Genomic DNA, 12696 nt, shown 5'->3' with positions numbered 1-12696 from the left:
AAATGAAATATTGAAATACGAAACTGGACATCTTTTGTGACGCTGACCAGTCAGGATGTGCCATGGTTGCCGTTGTGCTGAAGTGGTGTTCGGTTGTGCGCTCAACAACAATCTGAGGAGCATCCACACGTGCACCAACAAATCGTCTAATGCGGTCATAATGTATCAACTTCCAAAGAGAAAGAAGAGAGGCCCATATAAACGATATATCAACCATGGATCGGACTTTGTGCTACCGAGAAGTACTGAGAGGGGTTGCCAACAGCGTGTAAGTTTACCTTTGTTTTTGTTCTAACGCCTTCAATTGGCGCTGGTGTTCAAGACTCACACGAGACTGCATGTCTTGGTTCGCATAACACGCCTAGCGTATTAACAACAGTTTGTGTGGGCGAACAACCTGCGTTTGTCCGCACATGTAGTTGCCGAGGGTGAACGTAAATATTGACGGCAGATATCGCTCGCTTGGCGGTACCGAACCACGCTGTAAATTACTGTTTAGTGAACAACTGGTAGTGAGCAAACTGGTATTGCTGCGACATTTGAGTACAAATAAAGCGGCTGTGAATGGCAGCCGCTATTTGAGCGGGTCATTGTAACCGATTTTAACATTGACTTAAAATTTTTTTTAACAAATCTCTAATAGGGCATTGAAAGCAGTTGTAGCAGTTCAGTACATTGCATCTGTTAGAACATTTAAAGCGGACTTTTCTGTCTGAATTCACGGCTTACGTAAAATGGTAACAATGTTCGCAGGAGTTTTGCGAATATCTTGCCTACAGGTTAGTTATATTTTACATTAATGCGTAATTAATCGATTTTGCGTGCCTTGGGTTTGTTATTAGCAAAATTGTGATGTCACTTGTCATTGCTGAGTCAGTCATTGAGTTAAGTTTTTGTCTAAGTAAACCCAATATTATTATTAGCATTGGGTTTAAATGCAACAAACCCAATGAGAACTGATGCTGTCATTCTCAAAAACAAACAAAAACCTTTCTCTATTACGATACATTAGATAGGAGCTTACACAGTAAAGCTTCGACTTAAGGCGTGCACATATGTCTAAGATACTTCTTCGCATTCAGGAGGTGCCTATGGACACATCCTCGTCTGATGATGAAGCAGCAGGACAAGCTTCAGTCTCGACAGATATAAATGGCATACTTCGAACTGATACGTTGAGTAGTGAGGATGAACAGGTGAGGTAGTATGTTCGAGACGTTAAGTGCATTTTTATTAATAAGCTGTTTTCTTGCAGGAAACTTCAAGCGATGCTTGTAGCACAGCAGCCTCCAGGGTGACATCTGCTCCGGTCAGTCCCACTACTCCAGAACTGCAAGCAACCAATGATAGGCCACAGCATGCCAACCCGATGGTTTCCCATGACACATTGCTAAATGATGAAGAGGTATGCACACATATCTATATTTATGTGGGTATTTTTTTGTATAACAGAAGTGGTTGTTCGGAGTATTTAGTAATATGCGGTGACATCGCAGAGGCATGACAGCACTTGTGCCTGTTGTGTCTCCATATGTGGTGTCATTGCAGATTTTGCACTAAAAATCGAACATGGCTTTGTCACACGTCGAGGTGGTGCCGATCTCTGACGAGTTCCCTTTTCTCTTGGTTTCATCGTTTTTGTGTTTTCTCTGCTCTATTTGTTTTGCAGCTGTCCATGTCTGATGAGGATGGTTCAGAGCAACATGATCCTGGAGAGCTGCCTTCAGAAGATGACATGGTAGGTCCATCGGAAGTTGCAAAAATTACACAAACATGGCTGATGTCATTAACTGCTGGGGGATCACTTAGCTTGTTTAGGCATTGGAAATGCAGAATTTATGAACGGTAAGAGCTCACTGAAAACGAAGACACAATGAAGGCTCACACACACACAGCGCTATGTTTGTGAAAGCAGTGCAGGGAGGGGGATGACAAGGGGGCAAGAACATGTGCCCCTTTATCATTGTGCATCATGACCTTGAGCACCTTCTTGTTTTTCTTCAAATGCGTGGCTTACTGTCAGTGTAATCACAAGTGCACGGAGGGAGGGGGGTACATGGCGGCATCCCGCGGCGGCCACGGTAACTATATGCAGCAAATCAGCCAACCGTCATGGACGTGGGTATGTGGCACAGAAATTGGGATATATGGCATCATTTGTCGAGAAAAGAGGGATCGATTTCTAGCTGACTTGGATAATTAATTGTGAAGTCTCAGTCGAGTGCTGCCATTTTGAACAATTATTTCTTTTCTCCTTTCAGCAGCAAATGCCTAACAGTCCCACGGGGCCGAGTCATGGTGGCAAGTCGCAGTTTGGAGAGTTATTTACTGATGTTATCACTGAAAGAGTGGTTTTGTCCAGAGGTGACATTCTCCTCATGGTGCTGAAGCACGCTGTGAAAAATAATTTGTCATTCACTGGGCTGACCAGCATGTTGGACCTTATTAACAGAATTTTCGAACATCCAATATTGCCTGATTCACGGTACCAGCTCTCCAAACTTTTGAGCAAAACTGGCACAACCATGACATATTATTGTTTTTGCCCCAAATGCTTCACACATATAGAAAATGCTGAAACAAATGCCTCTTTTCAGTGCATACAGTGTGGGCACAGAACGAGTGTTTCCAGTCTATCTGATATGCCTTTTTTTGTGACTCTTGATGTGGAATCACAGTTGCAAAGATTGTTGAAAGACTGTGCACTCCTTGACCTAACAAAGCCACTTCACCATGATGGCTCACTGGGTGATCTATGTGATGGTGAAATGTACCACAAATTCGCAGCTTCAACACAGCAGTGTGGGCCCAGAATCACCTTCACCCTAAATGCCGATGGCACACCGCTGTTCAAATCAAGTGGCACGTCCATTTGGCCTATTCAGTTAATTGTTAATGAGATCCCAGCTGAACAGAGAATGTCAAAACTCGTCCTTGCGGCATTGTGGTTTTGGAAGGAGAAACCAAATATGGAGCTTTTTCAGAACACATTTGTAAAGGAAATGAGCCACCTCAGTGAAAATGGCTTTGTGTTGGAGCGGAAGGGTCAACTGCAGACATACAAAGCTTATTGCATTTGTTGTGCAGTTGACTCTGTTGCCAGGGCACCTATGCAAGGTGTCACACAATTTAATGGTTATTTCGGATGTAACTGGTGTCTGCAGAAAGGTGAACGAGCTGGTGGTTCTACTAAGTACCCTGTTCAACCATTGAACCCCACTGAGCGCACTGAAAGCCAGATGGTCGAAGATATGATGACTGCAGTTAGGGAAGGTGTGACTGTTAATGGTGTTAAAACAGCATCTCCGTTGATCGGCCTGCCCTATTTTAATATCGTATCAGGCTTTGTCCCTGACTACATGCACTGTATTTTACTCGGTGTAGCACGGCAGTTTTTAGACTTGTGGTTTGAGTCATCAGGTTATGCCTACTCCCTCAGTCGCAAGCAAAACATGGTCGATGAGAGGCTTTTGGCTATCAGGCCACCGAGAGACGTGAAAAGATTGCCGCGAGCAACAAAAGAGCGGAGATGGTGGAAAGCTAAAGAGCTGGAGAATTGGATACTATATTACAGCATCCCAGTGCTCCATGGTATTCTGGAGAGAAGATACCTTGAGCATTGGGCATGCTTGGTGGAAGCTTTACATATTATGCTGCAGCGCAGTATCGAAACTGCTGAAGTTAACAGAGCAGAGAAACTCTTGTTAGAGTTTCATGTGCGCTCAGAAATGCTTTTTGGAAAAGCTTTCATGACATATAACATGCACCAGCTGACACATATTGTCAAGAGTATCCACGACTGGGGACCCCTGTGGGCACATTCCGCATTTCCATTTGAATCGGGAAATGGGAGCCTCAAAGAGGCCATCAAAGCTGCAAATGGAATTCCACACCAGCTGTGTAGAGTTCTGCAGATTGAAAACACTGTAATGGAGCTGCAGGATCTGACTGCCAGCCCTAGCGTGGTGCTGTATTGCAATTCTTTTGATGCCAAGGTCACTCACAAAAGCAAAAGCAGCAGTGATGGCACCCGTTTTTTTGGAAGTGGTTCTTGTATTCCACCAGCCTGTTCATCACCTGAGCAAGAAATTCTGCCACCCTCTGTAAAGTACAGAAGAATGATGGTAAACGGTTCAATCCTGACAGACTGCTTGTACGCGTCAAAGAAAAAGACTAATACTTCAGTTGTTCAACTCTTGGATGGATCATTTGCCATTATTGAAAAGATCATTTCAAGTGGTGATAACACATGCATATGTGTCTGGAAACTTCGGTGCCGACCAGTAAAGTATGACTTGGTGACCGTTAACCATGTGCACAAAGTGTTATTCAAACAGTCTCCTACAGTAATTATTCAGCCTCTAGAAATAAGAAGTGTTAGTGTATTAATCAATGTGGAAAATGTTTCATATGTATGTGCACCTCCCAGCACTCTTTCTCTGTAGTCTTCTTCGACAATTCTATGTTCCCTAATTCATCATCATCATCATCATCATTGATTGATATTTGGGGTTCAACGTCCCAAAACCACCATATGATTATGAGACGCCGTAGTGGAGGGCTCCGGAAATTTCGACCACCTGGGGTTCTTGAACGTGCACCCAAATCTGAGCACACGGGCCTACAGCATTTTCGCCTCCATCGAAAATGCAGCCGCCGCAGCCGGGATTTGATCCCGCGACCTGCGGGTCAGCAGCTGAGTACCTTAGTCACTAGACCACCGCGGCGGGGCATCATCATCATTCTCAGCCTGTGTTAGTCCACTGCAGGTTGAAGGCCTCTCCCAATGATCTCCAGTTTACCATATCCTGTGCGAGCTAATTCCATTTTATTCCTGGGAACCTCCGAATTATGTCGCTCTGTCTAACTCCCTGCCTTCCCCAACTGTGTTGACCATCGCTTGGTAACCATTCTGTTGCTCTTATTGTTCACCAGTTGTCTGGTGAACACTTTTCTCTTTAATGATAGTGGCAGATTTCCTGACATTATTTGAGAGTGCCTGACGAATGTGCTCCAGCCCATTACAAGACCAGCCCAGGTCCATTTTTTTCGCTTGATGTCAGCTAGGACATCTGCAACTCCTGTCTGTTCTCTTAGCCATGCTACCATCCTCCGGTCTCTCATTGTTATTCCTACCATTCTACGTTTCATTGCACGCTGCGTGGTCCTCAGCTTTCGCTCTAGCTGTTTCATTATTCTCCATGGTTTATCACCATACATCCGAATTGGCAGTATGCCATGGTTGTATACTTTTCTCTTTAATGATAGTGGCAGATTTCCTGACATTATTTGAGAGTGCCTGACGAATGTGCTCCAGCCCATTCTTATTCTTCAGTGAATTTCTTTTTTGTGGTTAGGTTCTCCCATGAGTAGTTGTCCTAGGTATACATATTCTTGTGTACTCTCGAATGTATCGTTTTCGATCGTAAATTCTTTCTGTTTTGCCAGGCCATTCAAAATTAAGCAAGCTATTTTAGGTGTTTTAGCCCTTTTTGAGTAAGCCATAGGTGTAATCACTAAGAGATTATGGGGCACTGCTTTCTCCATTTGCTCATTTTCCTTGGAAGAGTGCTAGTGATAGTGCAAAACAACTGGTGCATTTGTTTGCATAAGCAGGTACAGTGGCTGCTCATTGTACTCTTGATACATATATAATGAAAGCCATGCTTCTGTGGCATCATTATGTGAAATAATAGCACTACAAGCTGGGTTTGTGCACATGAGCAGCATTGCAGCTCTAGTGACACTGGTGTGAGTGACCGTACATTGAAACTTGGTGCGAACACGACATCTCGCAGGACGAGGACACAGTATGAGCGCCGCCTAACAATTGAACTTTATTGAAACTAAATTAAACGTAGGAAAAACTAAGATCATGCATGCTCAGAAACTGCAGGTCACGTAAAGGAAATTGCTAACCAGCAAATTTTACGGAAATCCATTGACCTCTTAAAATTGTCTGAGTTGCCTAAATGCAAGCACGTCATGGCCAGTGTGCAGTGGGTATTCGGCACTCAGTTTTGTCAGAGTGGCATATGTCATTCAAGTTGCTATACCTTGTGAAATTTTATGTGCACTGTTAATTTGTAATTTAATTTCAGATGCAACTATGTGCAAATTTTGTGCATTTGTGTATTATTTTTTACATATGTACATATATTTCATGCATATTATTATTTTTGTGTTTTGTTTGAGTGTTCTTATGCCTGGACTTGTTGTATTTTTGCCCATTTTAATAAACATATTGTGGTGGAATGCCACGAGCTTTTCTCGGAAATGCGTGGTTGTCTTCTGTTGTACAAACAGCACCAAGGTTATACTGCTGTGATTTCATTAATTTCAAAAGCACTACTGTGCAGAAAGAGGTTGCATAGTCTATCCATTAAGATATATCAAGACCTATAATTAGGCAAGAAATGCTGCCATTTTTGGGCATGAAGCACTTGGAACGATGAAGGACAACAGTATTATTATAGGACAATTTGTTGTCATTCGGCAGCATTCACTTACTGCGTTATGTGCTTGAGGATACAAGCTGACTTCATTAATTTGTTCTTCCTTTCAATTTTCAATAAAATGTTACGTATTCTATATTTTGGCCACTATTCGGCGTCATTAGAATCAAAGATGAAATTTCACTATTCACACACCACTAGCTGTGAGTGATTCACAGGCTATATCAGCCCAGACATTGGAAATCTTAACACAACAGTGTGAATGAGCTCATGTCGCGAAATATCCAGATGGCAGCAAAAAATAAAAATCGTGGGTGAAGCCAGAATCAAACCCTGGAATTCTGCATGGCAGCCTCCACTCAGTCACTGCTTCAAACTACTTTAGAAAGATACCTTGTACAATGAAAAATACCTTGTCAGGACAAAGTAGTTGCAGAGTTGGCTTTCCTGTTTTATATCAATGTGATAAGCTTTACATATGTGCACTTAGGACTGTGCGAGCAATATTCAAGGGTTGCACTTGTCTGTATATAAGCACATCATCACTCGATAGCATGCACTTCATGGTAATATAACTGAAGTGCAAGCTCCAATGGGAACACTGATGTTATGTTGTGCCATAAGCTACCTTTCACGCGTCAGTGTACTTGATGTGCCTGGAAAGTCTACAATATGCACAGAGCTAATCAATTGGGACAAAGATGTCTATCCACCTCGTAACGCTGAAGGCTCAAAATGAAATTTCCAGCATTGGCTGACGCATGCTGACTGCTTCGCATATGACTAATTCCCACAACATGTGTGCTGTGCTGGATTTTTACACTCCGTTTGCACTACAGCTTTCGTGCACCAACTTCAACCTTTAATTTTATACCCACATCAGTGACTATTACTTCGTCTACACAAAATATCCAAGAAAAAAAAATGACAAAAACAAGTGATGAGGCTTGCATGTAGCAATGGGCCTATTTTTGTCCAGGCAATCACCCAGCAGGAGACTGAAAGTACTGCTTCTATGAGCACAGCTATAGGTCACAAACCAGCAGAACTAGCTGCATTTTTAATTGTACCATATTCAAACTCATGTTAACTGTTAATGCTATAACTGTCCCACTGTTTTGAGTTAAAATGTACCTTATAGTAAACGCCACAGCTCTAGAAAAAAAAGTTGCTTATAAGGAACATAAATGACTGAAGAACATAACCTAATGCACACTACAATGAAGTTTTCAATTCAAAATATGTATACATGGCTCAATTGACTCCAATATATAAGAATCATGACAATTAATTGAGCCTGGAATTCTGCCCTGGCCTATAGCAAATTAAGTTGCCATGTAAATAACAAATATCAACTTTTATGTATATGAAACAAATTTTAATTGAAAGAACAATGTTCCAACACTCTCCCAAATTGTAGTTGTACAACCAATTGGACCAACAAGCACACCATTTGGGATGCCAATTGGGAGGCCAATTGGAATGCACTGTTCCAATAGTTTTCCAATTGGAATGTGGGCAGCCAATTGGACTAACAAGCATTCCAATTGGAGATCAAATGGTCAGCGGTGAACCAATTGGACTGGCCAATTGGAACTATAAGGTCCAATTGGTCTTTCCTATTGAAGTTCAGCATTCCAGTTGGCTTCCAATTAATGCCATTTGGGACCAATTCATGGGAACTGGTATGACCAGTTGGACCCATTCACTTTTTTTGACTGGGTTGCTGAAACTCACGCAAAAGAACATAATTTTCTTCCTTGGATATTGATCGAGTGCCTTGGAATTATGCTATGTGAATTTGACACATCAACAGTGCATTATGATTCCCACCATAAGGGGCCACAATCTTGGCAAGTAATAGAAGTACTCTTCCCACCTTATGTGCACCTAACGTAAAGAGACCTTGTTTCTCAAGTTAGCAATATATATTATATATATATGTATATATAACCACTGGAAAAATATACCAGATGTAACCAGAAAAAGGTGCACCTGCAGTTTTAAAGTTTAAAAGAAGCAATGACATGCCAACCATCCAAAATAGAACGCCTGAGAAAGGAGCATCAATCAGTATTACAGCAGCTAAAAGCCAGCTATTCAGCAGCAGCTATTCAACAGCTAACAGCTGAAGGTAGTCATGCTGCTCTTCCATTCAAGTATAGTGTACACTGAGAAAAGATACTGAAGATACACCATCAGCAAATGACAAAAGCAATACAGACCGAGCTTTCTCTTATAATACAAAAAGTCTTTAGCTGAGGAGGCAAATAAGTCATTGGCACACAATAAGTGCACAAAAAAAAAAAGCTGTCGCACGAGACTGTCAGCGCTTAGACAACACAAGCAAAAATACAGTAGACTGAAGAAGGGAAAACCCATAGCAAAAGTTACCATACTCCTGAGTTCTTGCTTTGCGTGCAAATGAAGCTAGCGTGAAGTTGAACACTAGATTAAAGCACCACAATCAAAATCTGGAAGTCAATGCTTTAGGAATAATACAAAGTACTGAAGAAGCATGCAAGGAGCATTCCTGTGAAGGAAAATATAAAAAAAGACTGAAAGCTCTGTGGCCCTGAACAAGACAACACCACAATCAATCGAAGAGTCGTTCGGACACACCAGCAGTTCTGGCCAACACTAAAAAGTCACAAAAACATACCTTTAATGCCTTTTTTACAAGAGAACTTCAAAAGAAATGTGCATACACCAATGACAGAAGTATCGATGGAAGCTATTACTCATATTCAGCTCTTCATTGAAACACTGACAGAAGATACTTGTACCTGGATGCTTAATTACTTTGGTACAACTCAAGAGCGTCGACGCAAAGTGGCAAAAAAATTATGATGGAAGACTACAATGTGATCAAATGCACACGTCAACCACCAACCAAGGTCCTATGCTAGAGTGAATATCGCAAAAAGTCTTGAACGCCTAATGTCACTGGCTCATACTCAGCGTTCTCAATCAAAATCTTGACCTCCCACACAGCATATTATTTCAACAACCTGCCACCTCTCACCATGTCATGAAACAAGCTCGAGTATACACAAACCCTCCTCACCATTAGGTAGTTAGATAGCTCCACTAGGGCTTCACTCTCGGAACACATAGACCAGGGCCGTAACTAGACGGGTAGTGAGGAGGTTCTGAGCCCCTCAAGTATTTTTATGCTCTGACTTTTCGTCAACAATAGCTTAATCTGGGCAAGTTGGTTCATCGTGGTTGTGTTCTAGTAACAGTGAGAAAAGTTGAGGAAGAGACAAAAAGGACAGGAAAGAGCGCTGACTGCCAACTAAATTTTATTGAAGGTACTATGCCCACTTTTTTACAGAGTACAAGAACAGTGCTCATGCACAACGACACATGTGAGACCATAATAATATAATCTTAACTGAGAAAAGAATACTCTCTCTCCAAATGGATGAGTGAAGGTATACAGATGCACTGATCCATGGCCTTCCTGACAAGAAAATGCTTTCACAGTCTCTCTTTCATTTCTTGTTCTTGCTTTTTTCAAAAACAGTGTTTTATGAAACATAGAACTGCACTTACATTCTTTACAGTGTATGGCCATGCGACTACCATAGTCATTCTTAACATTTTAAGCATGCTGTCTTGCTCAAACATTGGGGCATTGCCCAGTTTGTCTTATGTTTACGTTTCCACATGTCAATAGTATCTCATACACAACATTATATTGGCATTCAGTATACCTATTCTCGTGACGAATGGCTATTCCTGTTGCTTTTTAGTACACACACTTTTGAAAACTTGCAAGGGATGGCAAATAACAAGATAAAATCATATCGGCTCGCTATTTTCTTTATATTGTGAAACACCTTATGTACGTACGGTATAGCATGCAAAGATCTTTGGTCATTCTGTTTTTATTTTGGTCCTGTTTTGTTTAACTTGACTTTCTGCAGGAGGGTTTAGCACACGGGTGTGATGGTGCTGTTGGGATATCCAGCATCCTTTAGTCTTTTAATCTGGTTTTTAAGGCTTACCTCATCCTTGTGCTCACATGACTTCTGAAGGGTGGCCTCAATGCACGTGGTGACAATTCCTCTGTGTAAATTGTGTAAATGTGTAATTATGTCTTATGATGTACTAAAAAAGATGTCCCAAGAATCAGAATAAGTGACAGTAGTCAAAGTTTTTGTCACTGCCTTTATACAAATACCAGTTTATTTGTTGCCTCCTGCAGTATTTTAGGGCCTCTTATATAGATAGGATGTTTTCTCACTTTTATTACATTTTTGTATTGATGATGCCATATGCTCAGGAGGTAGAATGTCGTTATGTTCTTTTTGATAACTTCTAGCTTCTGAGCAAAGATAATGTTTCAGAAAAATGAAAAAAGGCTAGCATAATATTAAGACATGGGAAGAAAGCAGAGTTTATCAAAAATGAATGCATTAGTTGGGAATGAGAAAAAAAGATGGATGACAGGTCAGTAATGTCAATTAATTTATATTAGGACACATGAAATGTAGCAGAGGGTGGCAGGTGATTAGTTCCAATGTGATCGAGAAATTATCAGCCATAATATGAAATTGACTCATACAGGACAGGGAACATTGATTGGGCTTCCACCCTGCAGTGGACATAATATAGGCTTAACGCTAACAATGAGCAAAGCCTGTGAAATTAATGCTCCATGAAATGAGCAGTACTGCACAGATTGCTGTGCTAGACTTCCCATTTTGCATGTTTTTACCAGCTTATCCTGCTCGCTGTTCAGACACAAAGCTTCACCAGAAAAACAATGTTAAACTTGGTGAGGATAATGCCAGTGAATCCAGTGTTTTATCTACACCTTTCCTTGCTTAAGTCCTCCTCCAAACTATACGATTTTTCTTGGAAATGTTCTGCTTACAGCACACCAACCGATCAAGTGAAACAACTTTATTAGGGTCCTGCAGGACGCGCCCTAGTATGCAATCACCATTTCACTTCACGTTACAACATACTGGTGGTAAAAATATTCTCTGGCAGGGTACAGAAGTGCATGCACTGAGCTAGCTTGTGCAGCGCGGTCTATTCCAGAAAGCTGAACCTATGTTTGGTACAGAATTTGTAACCACACGATGCTTGCACAGATTAAATGTGGCCACACATAGCAACTTCTTAGCTTTTTTATGAAATGATCTCGCAGTATCTGAAAACATTTGTTTTTTTGTTTACTTCATAGTTCCCAGTGAAATATTTCTCTTGTTCCTCTCATTGAATAATGGCATTTGGTGTGACTAATGTGTTCCTAATGCCTCACTATGAGATCAGAAAAACGATTCTCCTTGAAATTGCTTCACAAGCATTTCCTAAGATATTGAATGACACTGCTTGCACATGTACAAACATTTGCTAGTTTTATTGAGGGTTGATGATAAAGGGAATCAGTTGGTGCATCCAAGCCGGACAGAGATTGACTGGCCCTGAAAAGGGCCGTTTAGTTATATATCTTGCAGCTTGTTCCAGGTAGACAGGGCTTCATTCTGTAGAAATGGTAACTCATCACACTGGTTCCCCAGCATGAAGAACATAACTTGATGCTAACACTGACTCAGATGTTCTGAAATGTCATAGAGGGTACATGAAGGCTGGGTACATGAAGGTTGCAGTTATACTAACTGTGCAGTCAGCATGCTTGTGTGATATGTGTAAGCTGCATCAAAGCCACGTGTGAGAATTGCGTGAACAGCTGAAAATCTCAATGGCAGCATGGCTTAAGAAGTCTGTCATCCCTTTTTTGCCAGTTTCCAATATCATCCTTCCCTTTTCATGCATCTTCTTTCAATATATCTGGGGTTTTAATTCCCTAAAGCACGATATATTAATGAGAAGCAAATTTTGACCATCTGGTGTTCTTTAACATCTTCACTTGTTTGCAGCGCAACACCAGAAACACAGGACAGGGAAGGAGCAAAAAGAGAAAGAAAAGACGGCGCCGACTCTGAAAAAGACGGTACTGACATCATGACACGCACATGTCGTGATGTAAGCTGCCCAAAGAGTGGCCTCCCGTGAGAATAGTGAAGAATTGGGAATAGGATCTACCAGTAAGGGCTTTGTGTGCAATTCACAAACAGTGAAAAAGATCCACCAGGCGTGAACCACAGGTACATGGTGCACTCTGGTTGAGAGAGAGCAGAGTAAAACAGATGCGCCAGACAGGAGATTATAAATGGTTTTGTCTGGAGCTGGTGCCAGACCGAGCTCTGATTAAGCGTAAGGG

General features: G+C 41.5%; 1 protein-coding gene across 3 annotated transcripts; it reads left to right on the top strand.

Annotated features, from left to right (window-relative positions):
• Nucleotides 1-53: 53 nt before the first annotated feature.
• Nucleotides 54-4895, top strand: LOC119167527 (uncharacterized). Of its 3 annotated transcripts, none has more exons than XM_037419018.2 (5): nt 54-268; nt 1083-1196; nt 1256-1405; nt 1670-1738; nt 2265-4895. In XM_037419018.2, exons 1-5 carry the CDS (start codon nt 56-58, stop codon nt 4443-4445), a joined length of 2727 nt encoding a protein of 908 aa, XP_037274915.1. In that variant the 5' UTR covers nt 54-55; the 3' UTR covers nt 4446-4895. The 3 variants fall into 3 exon arrangements, with proteins under 3 accessions (XP_037274915.1, XP_037274914.1, XP_037274916.1); XM_037419017.2 differs by having other exon boundaries at nt 2262-4895; XM_037419019.2 differs by lacking the exon at nt 2265-4895 and having other exon boundaries at nt 1670-1982.
• Nucleotides 4896-12696: the final 7801 nt, after the last annotated feature.

Source organism: Rhipicephalus microplus, chromosome 4, assembly GCF_043290135.1.
Source record: "Rhipicephalus microplus isolate Deutch F79 chromosome 4, USDA_Rmic, whole genome shotgun sequence".
Lineage (NCBI taxonomy): Eukaryota > Metazoa > Arthropoda > Arachnida > Ixodida > Ixodidae > Rhipicephalus > Rhipicephalus microplus.
The sequence above is the reverse complement of the archived record's forward strand: the minus strand, read 5'-3'. Positions and strand labels throughout refer to the sequence as shown.

Coding starts and splice junctions, on each gene's coding strand:
- LOC119167527 (XM_037419017.2), top strand. CDS start 56: ATGTGCCATGGTTGCCGTTGTGCTGAAGTGGTGTTCGGTTGTGCGCTC. Junction 1,197..1,255: donor TGAGTAGTGAGGATGAACAG/GTGAGGTAGTAT, acceptor GTTTTCTTGCAG/GAAACTTCAAGCGATGCTTG. Junction 1,739..2,261: donor TGCCTTCAGAAGATGACATG/GTAGGTCCATCG, acceptor TTCTCCTTTCAG/CAGCAAATGCCTAACAGTCC.